The sequence below is a fragment of the Hemibagrus wyckioides genome, linkage group LG14 (assembly GCF_019097595.1).
Source record: "Hemibagrus wyckioides isolate EC202008001 linkage group LG14, SWU_Hwy_1.0, whole genome shotgun sequence".
In the NCBI taxonomy this organism is placed as follows: Eukaryota; Metazoa; Chordata; class Actinopteri; order Siluriformes; family Bagridae; genus Hemibagrus; species Hemibagrus wyckioides.
This window is the reverse complement of record NC_080723.1, coordinates 10,652,268-10,665,506: the sequence shown is the minus strand read 5'-3', so window position 1 is coordinate 10,665,506 and position 13,239 is coordinate 10,652,268. Positions and strand designations below refer to the sequence as shown.

At 39.2% G+C, this 13,239-nt stretch overlaps 1 protein-coding gene across 9 annotated transcripts in view; it reads right to left on the bottom strand.

The window, feature by feature from the left end:
- The window catches only part of LOC131365060 (AP-3 complex subunit beta-2), a 44,098-nt gene that overhangs the window by 3,253 nt on the left and 27,606 nt on the right, over positions 1 to 13,239 (bottom strand). For 3 of the 9 annotated variants that reach the window (XM_058408656.1, XM_058408652.1, XM_058408653.1), the window contains exons 7-26: positions 13,002 to 13,184; positions 12,718 to 12,897; positions 11,317 to 11,414; positions 10,831 to 10,885; positions 10,589 to 10,660; positions 10,420 to 10,482; positions 10,208 to 10,340; positions 9,838 to 9,947; positions 9,521 to 9,697; positions 8,012 to 8,198; positions 7,143 to 7,261; positions 5,195 to 5,254; positions 3,618 to 3,732; positions 3,229 to 3,409; positions 2,978 to 3,143; positions 2,456 to 2,546; positions 2,135 to 2,244; positions 1,815 to 2,043; positions 1,215 to 1,299; positions 875 to 972 (exon numbers count right to left, since the gene is read on the bottom strand). In XM_058408656.1, coding sequence (XP_058264639.1) covers positions 875 to 972; positions 1,215 to 1,299; positions 1,815 to 2,043; positions 2,135 to 2,244; positions 2,456 to 2,546; positions 2,978 to 3,143; positions 3,229 to 3,409; positions 3,618 to 3,732; positions 5,195 to 5,254; positions 7,143 to 7,261; positions 8,012 to 8,198; positions 9,521 to 9,697; positions 9,838 to 9,947; positions 10,208 to 10,340; positions 10,420 to 10,482; positions 10,589 to 10,660; positions 10,831 to 10,885; positions 11,317 to 11,414; positions 12,718 to 12,897; positions 13,002 to 13,184 — 2,512 coding nt within the window. Of the gene's footprint in view, positions 1 to 874; positions 973 to 1,214; positions 1,300 to 1,814; positions 2,044 to 2,134; positions 2,245 to 2,455; positions 2,547 to 2,977; positions 3,144 to 3,228; positions 3,410 to 3,617; positions 3,733 to 5,194; positions 5,255 to 7,130; positions 7,262 to 8,011; positions 8,199 to 9,520; positions 9,698 to 9,837; positions 9,948 to 10,207; positions 10,341 to 10,419; positions 10,483 to 10,588; positions 10,661 to 10,830; positions 10,886 to 11,316; positions 11,415 to 12,717; positions 12,898 to 13,001; positions 13,185 to 13,239 lie in introns of all 9 variants that reach the window. The other 6 variants (XM_058408657.1, XM_058408659.1, XM_058408654.1 and 3 more) reach the window with 2 other exon arrangements.

Here is a 13,239-nt window from a genome sequence, read left to right as displayed (position 1 = left end):
CCCAACTCTACATCACTGCATATTTATTTGGCGAGGTGAGTATAAAAGCTCTACAGCATCTTAAACATGCATTTAAATGCTTGTGAGATTCTAGTATTGGGGTCAAATAACTATAAATTAGACAATAGACCTAACAGAAGATTACGACTGATTCCTCATCTGTCAGTCATTTACTGTAACTAGATTGATTAATTTTCAATTGATCATACATGATATCTGACTGTTTTCTAGTCAAACTCACTCTGGCAGGCATTAAAAGCAAAATGATAAAGTTGTGTCCAAGTCTTATTTTCAATAATACTCATATATACTCTAAATACATTTTTTTTTTTTGCTTTTTGCTGCTTGAAGGACTCTACATGAATCATTTTGTGGGATAATTGGCTTTGTGATCTACTGGTGAGATGCAGTTAAAGGTTCCCACCACATTAAATGAAAAATAATTAGCTATACCACCAATTAGTTATGCTTTTACTATTAGTCATGCTAATAATATACTAGGATTGAAGCAGGTGGCAAACTATCAGTGTGAAGAAGCCAGGCCTTTAGACTTTAGGAACTTACCACGTAATAACGTCTCTAAAGAGTAGCGACCCTCACAGAAGGAGAAATGAAAAAATATGACAGAGGAACATTTAGTACTTGTGCTCAATAATTAGTGCAGAGATCTGGTGTTGTTTAGTTGTTAGTAAATACATACTTTGATCAAATGAGTAAAACAGAAGCAGAGGAACTCATATTTAGGAGGAGGAGGAAAGGTGAGAATTTATAAAAACCTCACATTTATCATCAGAAATGTTTCTAATAATCCAGAGTGTTTCAGCTCAGGAGAATTAGTGCACGTTAGAGATAAAGGAACATCTGATCATCTTACCTTGCTCTTTCTTAAACTCATTCTCTGTCAGAAAAGCAGGCATCATCAGTTCTCCGACTGGTGGCTGGATGGACACAAAGAACTTCCGAGTGTGAGTACTGATAAAAATAACAAAAAGGGACAGGAAAAAAAGATTAAATATAATCTCAGTGATGGTAAGCTGTGCTGTTTCTCAGACTTGAATGTGGAAGAAGTGATCATGCAGGAGAAGTGAGGAACATGCAACTGCATAGCGGAGGACTTTTGATGTCTATCTGTGATCAATAGTCTCATCAGTGTAGAAGAAAAAGAAGTACAGAGCATCAATACAAACACAGATGCAGTTATGCATGTCTCTCACCACAGCTGGAAGTTTGCTGCTTGTGTGGAGTCACAGAAGTCAATGCCCATTACAACAGTTATAGATTCGCCTGCAGGTAAAACTTCTGTGAAAAGAAAACAGACAGCATATCATGAGTCACATAAGAATATATGACTTTTTAATCACAGCAAACATCATTTACAGACAGAACTATGCAGGATGAAGTGCTGGGTGATGCTATCATGTACAACCAATTTCATTTAAACTATTCCCTAAACAATAGCACAATAAAAACAAAGACACAGTGCATTGCTTTGTGTGTGTGTGTGTGTGTGTATGCATGTGTGCATGCATGTGTGCATGTGTAGAGGTCTGGACTGAACAATATAAAACTTGAACTAAATATTTCTAAATATTCTAATTAGAACTTGTCTTTGTTTAAATGTGGACTTTTCTCTACATTTAAACAATCACAGTAAAGAAAGTTGGGAACTGATTAAGAGTAAAAATACAACTATGGAATGAGAAATTTACCATTCAGACTTTAATGCCTTTAATTTCCTTTAATTTGGAAATGAAGGCTTATAGCTGAATAACATCAAGTTGTTTTCTATGGTTTGAAGTGGTTCTTTGACTGACCGATTTCGGTGAACTCCTTGATCCTCATACCAGACTGCAGTTTGGGCTCTTCAACGTGTAGGTTCTTGGTCTCTGAACTGGTGTTGTTCGTGAACTGGATCTGCACAGCCACCATGTTAGGATCAGGGCTGAAGGGCTGCCGGCTGAAACAGTATTCGACTGCCAGACCCTCTCCTGTGATACGGTGCAATAACTCATACATCCTCATTGAGCCTGATGGGGCGATGGTCTAAAAACATGACGAGGATCAGAGTGTTAAAAGTCAAGAGGGAATCAATCAGGAACTTAATTTAAAAAAGACAGTGGTATATGTAACTCACAGTGGGGGCGAGTACAGTGTCGGTCAGTGACAACCCTTCTAGATCTGCCACCAGGCTGCTGGACAGGAAGTTGTTGACTGGAGTCACCTGAGGTGAGGGGGTGGGGTCAACTGAGGTAAAGAAAAAGAAACTGTTAATGGCAGTAAAAGTCTCTCTTTCTGTCCACAAGGAAAAAAAAATACAAGTGGGCAGATCATATTGTACAAGCAGGTGAAAAACTGAATTGACCAAAAATTAAAATAAAAAATAAAACTAGGTAGCGAGACAATTCAAAGACATGAATAACCTTCAACACAAGTTCTCACTTCAGATCCTACTTACAGTCATCCAGATCTAGCAGAGACATTTCTTTGGACTCTTTCTTGCTCTCCTTTTTGCTCTGCTTTGCAGGTGGTGGTTTTGAGGCAGGCGTCTGTGAGGAAATATACACAAAATGTCCATCGGGTCCTGCATTTCGAGCACCTCAGTCAAGCACCTCAATGATTAATGCAAAAAAAGATGAAGGGAACACTTTCAATATATAACATAACACAGCACTTTTCTAGTCACTCTACTGTTGCTGTCAGTTAAAAAAGGAAGGACTGTCACTGAGGGGTTTTAACAGAGACAGAAAGAGGAGAAACCACTGCACACTATGGACACCTCTTGAAAGTCTCTGAGGAGAGTGATCTCCATGGTGTCCATAAGTTCTGCTTGCTGCAGTGCAGGAGCTGTGAGTTCTGGCTGTGGGGTAGTAGAGGATGGTTGTGCTTGATGAAGATTATATCAGTTCTACTGTAACTCAAGAATGACTTAATAAACTTTTTTTTTAAAGAGTTAAAGAGTATGCTTTTCAGCTCAAACCTTCTTCTTTCTGGTGTCCATGTCTGAGTCTGACTCATCCTCTGACTCCGACTCTGATTCACTGCTTTCAGACTCGCTGTCTTCCTCACTCTCTGACTCAGACAGTCTCTTCTGCTCCTTCCCTGCTTTCCTGCTTCTCTTGTGCTCCTCTCCACTGCTTTGATCACTGTATAGAAAGTGCATTGTTACACCATCATGCAGCAGACTGTCTACAAACCATATGTACACAAATAAAATGAAATGAATCAGACCTCTCTGCACTCTCTGGTTTCTTTAATTTGCTCATGTCTACTTTCTTCTTCTTCTTAGTCTTCTCTTCCTCTCTGTCCTTCTCCTCCTCATCAGACTCAGACTCCTCGTTGCTTTCTTCACTCTCTGAGCCTGAGCCGCTCTCTTCGCTGCCGCTCTCGGACCCGCTGCTGGTGTTGGTCTCTGCAGAGAGACCAAAGGGACAGACAGTGTTGAATGAATGTAGGTTGAGCTTATCTCCACCTTGGCCTTTCTCAACTAATTTGTGTATAAACTCCAATACATTATGCATTAAATCAGGAAAACTCATGTATGAATTCTTGGAAACATTCATTTTCATTCATTTTCAGTATCAGGCTCCAAGATATTGTCGTATTCTCTCCGCAGTTACCACTGTCAGCAGACTCGGTTGGTCCAGATTCTCCCTCTGAGTCAGAGTAGAAAGGCTTCTCCACCTTCTTCTCCTTGCGCTCCTTCCTGCTGGTGCATTTAGTCCACTCTGGAACCTGAGGAAAGCCACAGGACACGGTCACACAACAGATACATAACATGGTTGTACAATGTTAGAGCACTGTATGCCCATGAATGCCTCTCCCACAGCTATGGGCTAAAAACTTATAACAAATATATAAAATATATAATATATGAAGGATGTGCTTACATTAGATTCTGGCATCATCATGCTGCCTTTTATTTTTTTTTTCTTTTCTTAATAAAGATGAATCGTATGTAAGCATTAAGGTGATGCATTCATGGTCACTGCTGTACTTATTGTGTAACTGGGAAACGTCTACCTAAAAAAAGTACCAAATGACCTCCTCATGACAATACATTTGTGCATTTCTACATTTGAAGCATTGAAGAAAGCTATTAGAAATGTGCCTTTTTAGCAAAACCCAGGATTGCAATAAAAAATGAGCTAAAAAGAGGAGGGCAGTTGGCTCTTTGCAAGGATCCAGCTATTTAATGGTAAAGACAGCAGAGAGTGAAGCTCAGCCAGGGGCTTTAGGCTGAATTAAGCACTGGACAGACAATAAGCTAGGCTAGGTGACAAGGGTTAAGGCTAAGCTGACTGGCAAGGAAAGCACTCTGGTTTTCGGCGCAACACGGTTCGAGACTCAAATATGCGCAGAGCTCTTCGTGAACTGACAGACTCACGCTGGTTAGATTCGTGACTCTTTCAAGCAGCCTAATAACCTGGCGGACAGGAAAGAAAGAAAAAAGGGGGAAAAAAACGAAAGAATGATGAGGTGAGATGATGAGAAGAAGAGCCAAGAAAAGAAGAGAACAGAAAAGTTTAAAAAGGTACACACAAGGATTCAGGTTGCACTTAACAAATCTACTGTAGGTACATCAGCTTGTTACATGGTTCCAAGTCCAAAACATTAACAAAATCTTTCTTTTTCCCTTATATTATAGCACTGATAGCTACAATCAGCGTGACTGAACCATATAAAACGTACAGTATCGACAAAGATATATTATAGATGTATAATTATATCATTAAACTATAATATGTGTATTGTATTTTTGTTTTAGCGTGTAGCATAGACGAGTTAAAAAAATTTATATTATAAAGCATGTGTTATATTAAAACATGAGGTTATGGAAGCCTCTGTAAATCAATGGAAGTGCAACAGATATGGGATGAACACCTGCTTTTTGGAGTGGGATGAGAGTTGAAGATCGTCCAACAGCAGATTTCAGAGTAAGAGAAGACACACAAACACACACAACAAACACAGATACACACTTTGGTAAAGGAAAATGGGGACTATTTTTTCCCTGAAATGAAGTGCTTATCAGTTCTTTCAAATTCTGAAAGACCCATTAGTAGATTAGTTTTCCTGTATCATACAGGGATTTCAGTACAGTGCAATCCTCACTGTATGTATGGAAGGAAAGGGTGCTAGTATGGACAGAGTGATAGATAAGGAGGAAGAGAAGTCACTGCACACTTGTGGGCACCTCTCGCCAGTCTCCAAGGAGACCGATCCGCCCTTCACTGGTGTCTATAACTTCCTCTTGCTGTGGGATGATGATGTGGAAGAAGGGCAAGGGTAGAGCAAACAGACAGGGGTTATAATGGATCAAACAGGAAAGGGTCACTGGATGGGAAATTACGTTTAAACATAACAACAAAGTCTCCTCAACAGGAAATCTGCATCATGACTCAAGTGTATTATGTATTACGAGTGGCACAAATCAAATAACATTCCACGTGTGGTTGTACCAATCATTGCATACATGGTGAACAACATGGCTCCACCCATATTGTCATATTGTGAATATTATGGACCCAAATTTTAGCTAGAATACAGCATTTTTACCAGAACAGAAGCAGTGGAGGGTGAGAGATTTGAAGGAGGTGCAATATATAGCATAATATTAAGGCACATGTTACATTTCATGTTTAATTTTTACAAATTGTTCAATTATTTTACAAATATGTCAATGATGCAAGGCAGTCTTATTTTAAGATGTCAATCAACCGATCCCATACCTGTCAATCACCTCATCGATCACCTGCTGATTAATAACATCCAGCGATGTGTATTATAACAATATAGAAAATGATTGTGAGGGATATAAATAAAAAGGAAAGTCTTAGAACTGACAGAATAAAACTGGACTTGACTTTTGCTCTGTTTCTCTCTATGAGTATGGATGGTGTTTAAATTTAACATCCAGCATCAGCAGGCTGAGGAACTGCTTAAGTCTAACCAATAACACCACCACTAGGACAACTCACTCTTCCATGCACAGCACTTTACCCCTTTATCAATTCAATGTTTATTTAAATATATCACTATTTTTACTTGCTAGATTACAAAAATAATTTAGGATACTGAATGTATAATATCTCCCACTATGTCTCTTTATGACTGCATACATTGTTTATAGTTTACTGTTATATAACCTGCTTACTTTAGCTATTTTTTGCTGCATAAGCTCTACTTATCATTTTTGCACTAGCTAAGAGTGTTCAACTGTAGCACAAGAATTTCACTGGATATCGATGCTTAAAGCACTCTTAATGGACATGACAATTCAGACGAGCCAATAGAGAGCATCAGACACAATTGAGATGCTGTCATGTTGTCCACCAAATATACACACAATGGGGTGTACAGGTCCCCTTTGTCTTCTGCTGGTACGTATACAAGCACTGGGACCTTCTGAGACATTAAAGAAGTGGCACATGAAGTTCTGATGAGGAACAATTCTTATCTCATGTGCCACCATTTCCTTCCACACTCCACAGCTAGACGAAGCAAACCTAAACCCGACCACTAAAGACAGCAAAGCCTTCTCCGTTGAGTTACTAAGAAATTTTCAGAGACCAAATGCATAATGGAGGAAGTGTTGAGTGTGTGATGTTGTGAGTTGAGGTGGCTTCAGTCAGTGTGTGGAGTGCAGACTTTATGACTGTGGGTGGAGGTCTCTGTGGGCACTGCTCTTCCAGAAAGCCCAACAGAGGTCTGGTGTGGATGGTATGGATTTAAAGATCCCACAGGTATAATATTAAACACTACAAACATAAATATAATTATAAACTCTCGATTCTGATTTGATTTCTCAACTCTCAAAAGCATAACACTCCTACTTCCTAAAGTGAACTGGAAATATCCTTCGTCACCATCTTACAATGAGCTAGCTGGCTAGCCGAGAGCCAACTGGAATGACAATGCATGATGAGGATGGAGTTATGCTGATGAGCGAGGAGAGATATAAAACATGGCTGTGGGAGAAGCCGATTTTGGTTGGAGAGGATAAGCTTTTTTTTTTTTTTTTTGACGCATCCTGCATGTTGGGGCTCCCTCTGGTGGGGTGGAGGAGCAGTTCCCACAGGCCTGAGCCCTGAAGCCCTGCCTCTGGGAGTAACTGTTCCCCCTGCACGCACAGAATCCTTCACCTCCACGTTGCGCACGGAGGGGTCAGGTGCTGATTCGGGCCAGTCGGGCAGCTCCTGGTAGCCGCCTGCTTTGGTATTCAGCAGGTGAGACAACGAGCCGAGCTGGAAATGGTCTCTGTCTGTTTATGCAATAAAACACACAGACAAAAAATTGGCTCTCTGCAGGAGTCAGCAAAAATAACAGTAAAACCTACATACTCTCTTCTGTTTTCAGTTTCATTGCAAAATGACAGTTTTCAACAAAATAATCGATTCAGTCTTAAAGGAGAAGTTTACTTTATTTCACCTTTATGCAGTTCTAAATATTTATTTGGTGATTTCTATTCACCTCAAACTGTTTTTATGTCAATACATACATTTTTAAGATTTTTAAGTCTAAGCCTCAAAACATCATTTGTAAAGACAAAACAGTAAAAACAAAAACAAAAAAAAACCCAACAACAAAGACTTCTTTCGTTTTATTCATTATGGTCAATGTATATGTCATGATCTATTCTCATGATCATCTTTCTGGTTTGTCGTTTGGAGTTTGATGGAGGCGGGACTAGTTTTTGAATGGTTGGACGCAGTAGCTGGTTATCTCACTCAGAAACAGCAACAAGTGAAACCTTTGGAATCGCTATTGGTATCAGAGCATTTGTACAATGTGTTTAATAGGATTTTGCAGTCCAGTAAGTGTGTGTGTATTGGGAATGTTTTTGTTTCATTTACAAATTATATAAAAAAAAGGTATTTAATCAATTAACATAACAATTAACAACTATTCAAAGGAGTCTAGAAATCAGTGAATAAATATTTAGATCTGCTCATACAAGGTGAACTTCCCCTTTTATTTTAAACAAAAAACAGAATGAGAATTGTTAGTTCACCTTTAAATGGAGACTCCAGTACAGGTGCAGGTTTAAGGGCAAGAAAAAGCTTCTTGGCGTATTTACTCAAGGCTCCACTCTTATCCGTGGGGACGATGAGCTGACGGATGAATCGTGCGCGGTCTCTGATGTCATAGTTCTGGTCATACTTTGCCAAGTTGAGCACATACTGTGTAAGGAGCTTGGTCTAAATGTTAAGAGAAGAAAAGACTGGGGGTGAGACAGCATAGACAGTGTGTGTGTGTATGTGTGTGTGTGTGTGCCACACTGTCTTAGTTTTGCTTGAACAATGACTCACAAGTATTTTGTTTTTGTCTAAAAATAATCTCCCCAATGATTTTGCATTACAGTCATACCCCGCCCTTCATTGCTAATTGGTTCCAAGAGACACGACGTAAGTCGATTTTCGCCGTAAGTCGGAAATGCCCCTACAAAGTGTTGTATATGTTCCCTATAATGACACATGAATGAATATATGGATTTTCTTATTTTATAAAAAAGAATTTTGTTTAGTTTGGCTTTATTAGCCATTTTTCATTGTTACTATGCGACGGAGGGACTGGTGTAAGGTTGTGTAAAGCGCCATAAATTGGATTTAATTTTTCAATTTAATATTTAAGGACGAGCGACGTAAGACGGGGCACTACTGTAGAAACTCTCTAGAACAACTAGACATAGTTTAATGACCAATGTGTTACATATGTTTTGCATCTGAGAATCCATTTTCTTCAAATGGAGATGCCATCTTGGTGATGTTACACTATCTACTAGCTATACAACTGTCTGGAGGTCTAAGCCAGTGGCTCTCAAAGTAGGGTCCATGAAGCATAGCCAGAGGTCCATTAAAAATAAATAAATGATTGTTAAAATTGTGAAAAGTATATTTAGGGGTCCAAACACCAAAATCGACTCAGAGTTTTTAAATCCCTGATCTAAGCCAGTGGTTCTTAACCTTGGGGTCATGACTCCTCATGGGTTACAAGATAGTGGCAGAGGGGCACCTAATGACACCATCTACTGATGGTGTCATGATATTACTAATTAACTGCGGATTGTCGTATGGGCTTGGCATTTTGTGGTTTATAATCATCATAGATGGATTGCTGATTAAACATGGAGCGATTTCATGTCAAAAAGTATAGAGCCAGACTCATGGTTGAAGATCTGCATCTTTTCCTCAGTCCTACCCAGCCATGATTAAACCACCTCACATCCTAAACCTATCACCCAGAGGTGTTATCTAAACCTAACCATTCCACTAAATGTGTAGTCCAAAACATTGAAGTAGTTTTTATATTAGATCAAAGTGGGTAAACATTTTTAAAAGTGGGTTGAACTCGCAAAAAGGTTAAGAACCACTGAGCTAATCTATTCTGTGGACAACTACATTTCAGCACCATGGACAGCACCAACGCACCTTTTATTAAAGTTCTCCAGCATCATTTCACACAGTCTGATGAACACACAGCAAATACAGAGCCACATTTTAGTAAAATATGCATTAGACACCTGTTTGGAGTTGGTCAGGTAGAGTTTGGCAGCCAGATTGATGATTTGCAACTTGACAATGTCCTCCTCGTTGGTGAAACTTTTGGCCATCTTCCTTAGGACATCAGGGGCGATTTTAGGAACATGCTCACAGTATTCACCAATCAGCCACAGGATACTCGCTCTTGCCATTGGGACCTTAAAAAAAAGAAGAGCGCTGGTTATGTTCCTGAGCTGGATCCAGTTTATATAATATTTATATAATTATGAAGGTAACAAGCTTATTCTACTTGTAATTGAATGACACTCGACATTTCCAAAACAGATTAGATCTCCACCTGTATGTTGTCTGTGAGCTTGGCCATATGTTTGATGATGTCGCTATGCTGCTCAGGCTGCATCTGCAGAAGCTTCTTAATCACCACCACTGACTCTGCTACTACCAGTTCTGCAGCAGGCACAAAAAAACATTTGTCTCAGTGCACACATGCTGATATCAGCACTAGAATTATATTACAAGCATCTCTGTAGTTCTTTCCACATGTTTTTTTTAATCCAAATTTGCATTTGCATGTAAGAAGTAAACCCTTAAAAAAGCTACCGAGATGATCCAGTAATGGATTTTTGCAAGTGTTTGTTCACATTATCTTCAGCCAAACATTTGTATGGATTCATTAAATTTGGTAAAACATGCAATATTTCACTCACCATCTCTGTTTGAGAGGAGTTGGACAAGACCATTAAGGCAGGTGTCTCTCACCTCCCCGATGTTGGTGGCACAGCGGCCAATGGCCTGGATGGTGGCTGCCACAAAGTCCTTATCCATACTTTTGATGTAGGTCTACATAAAACATTGTCACAGAGATTAATAAGACTTTCAGTTAACCTTCACATACACATTTATAATAAAAAATTCTTACCTGGAATTCTCTCAAAATGGTCGATATGTTGGTTTCATTTGCCAGATTGGTTAACACTTCAAGCTGTGATGTAATGGAACATGAAACAAAATCAAATTCAATTCATATTAAAATGCTTAAAAGCCACAAACAATCATGGTGTAAACCCATTTCTGAATATTTAAATCACCTTAAGTATTTTGATCTGCGTGGGGTCAGTAGATCGGATATAGAAGCTCTTCAGGTACGGCTCGAACATCCCCTACAGTAGCAAAACGAGACTTATTTTGTGTTAAGGCTCAAAAGCAGTTGTGTTAAATATAGCAGGCCAAGATCTCACAATGTGTTGTATTTTATGTTGTCAGGCAATCAGGGATTTTTTAAAATATGCATTTCTGCTGTGCTTGATGGTGCTTAATGAAAATGACTCACCCTCCTTTTGATGGTCATAGTTGCAACATTTTGAAGAACAACATACTGGACTTCACTGCAGAGAACATAATAAAAATAAAAAAAGAGCACCATAAATCAGTGCAATGAACAATTCCTACACAATGTTTTCCAACAAAAACAACTTAAATGTCATAGAACCTAACCTCAGTAAACTACATGAGTTTAAATGAAACAATTTTTTAATGCAATAGTTTTGAAACGACTGAAAAATTAGATGTCTTGGTTATACTTGTCTCACTAGACCACCGTGTAAGAACATCTCAAAACCTTAAAACCTTCCAAATGACGGCAGTGATGCTCTACCTAGGACTCAAGGGCATCACAGTTTAATGATGGCATTCCTTTTTGACACTGACTGATAACTTCATCAGCACGGATAGAGACCTTAACGGTCACACAGAAGGTTTATGGGCTCACTATTAACCGAATCAGCCAAGGGCAAAATGTTCTTCTTCTTTCACTGACCTGTGGCTCCTCATCAGCCTCACCAGTGCTTTGGCAATGACGCCCACCTCTGCTTTTGGAGCTAGATGAAAATAGAGTTGAGCGACTGCCATTACCACCTGGGGGAAGAGAGAGAGAGAGAGAGAGAATGAGTCATGGAAGAGTGGCATATGCTATATATTTGCATATATAGTTCCCTTGGGGGTAATGTGATGTCACACTGTATAATTGAGCCATTTGGAGAACCAAATATGGGACTTAAGCAACATCGCACGAGCAAAAGTGAAGATATACTGAATATCATCAGGGTTATGATTCAACTGTACCTAATAACAGCTGTGCTGATATTCAGCAAGATTGTAAGGATGATATTGCTTCTACACATCGGTTCTCTGAACAAGAAAGTAATGTGGACTATCTAATACTTCAGACACAACATTTGGCAAATGTTTCGTGTATTTTTGTTCCTGCTAGAGGAAACAGATCCGGAAGAAACTGTGCTTTGTAGCATATTTAGCTGACGAGCTTTCAAGATTTTATATATAAATAAAGAAGTCTCATTTGCCATCTGCTGATGATGGTCACTAATAGTACTGTTAATAGTACATGGGGATATGGTAGCTTAGTGGTTGGACTACTGATCAGACGGTTGTGAGTTTGAATCTCATGTCCACCAAGCTGCCACTGCTGGGCCCCTGAGCAAGACCAGTAACCCTCAGTTGTATAAAATGAAATAAATTTGTAAGCTGACCTGGATAAGGGTGTCTACCAAATGGCAGAAATGTGTAAATGTACTGTAGTAACTGTTTTGAACTAGGAGGTGGAATTTTACATGGCAAATACAGATGAGTTGAGTGATATATATAGTAAAATCTCCCTGTAAGCTTATACTAAAGACTGAAAAACCATCTGACCAATCAGATTAGTAGACCAAAACTCAATAATTTTAATTTACTGCTTTAATACACTTCACCTGCTACATCTTCAATAAGCAGCAGTGCAACATCTCCTTTAGGTCATGTTGACTCATAGCTAGGCTATCTAGCTAGTTATATTATGGAACAACCGGGGTTAACACAACAGCACATACTACTACTAAAATTTTGTTAGTTAGCTGATATCGATTACCAGTGTATTACCAATACAAATATTGTTATGAGATATGAAATAAAAGTGATATGTGTACAAGATAAAGTTTTCTGCTAGTTTTAAATAGAATCAGCAGTTCAAGGGAAAGTGCACAGTGTATTTTATTGGCTTTTTGTTGACCTGTTGTTTATTCCTTTCCAAAGTAAAAGTAAAGTTGACGCCAATTCAGGTCCAAATTTAGTGACCACAACTGATAAATCACATGTATTTTTTCCTACTCTTAGGACAGAGGTGTTAAAATGTGTTGAGATGTGTGTGGACTGTTGTACTAACAGCTGCGTTGCGGCTCTGTAGAAGAGGTTTGGTGTTTCGGAGCAACAGTCTGTGATCAGGGTCCATAACATACGGCTTCCTTTTGGCAAGGGCGGCTGCCTCAGCCTTCTTCTCTTCATCATCCTCATCATCGGTAGAACCATAAAAAGCCTTCTCTCCACCCTCCTCCAGCAGGGACTCCTACAGATATAACATACAATATATCACATGCTCAAACTCAGGCAAGGCCATAGACATCCTTATATGGTTATTTATAGAGACAAATGAGGAGTTACGGTACTTACATTAATGTTGGGGTTGAGGAACTGAGTCCTGGCATAGCGGGTGAGCATGTTGATGATAACTACCTGGCCCCATTCCTCCACGTCAATCAGCAGGTTGCAGAGTTTACGGTAATTCTTATGGATCAGATCGATCCGCTCTGGACAAACCTCCTCAAACGCCATCACCACACTGCCTGCCACCAGCTAAACCCATACACACAATATCCTATTAATGGAATGACAAATAAATGATGACAGA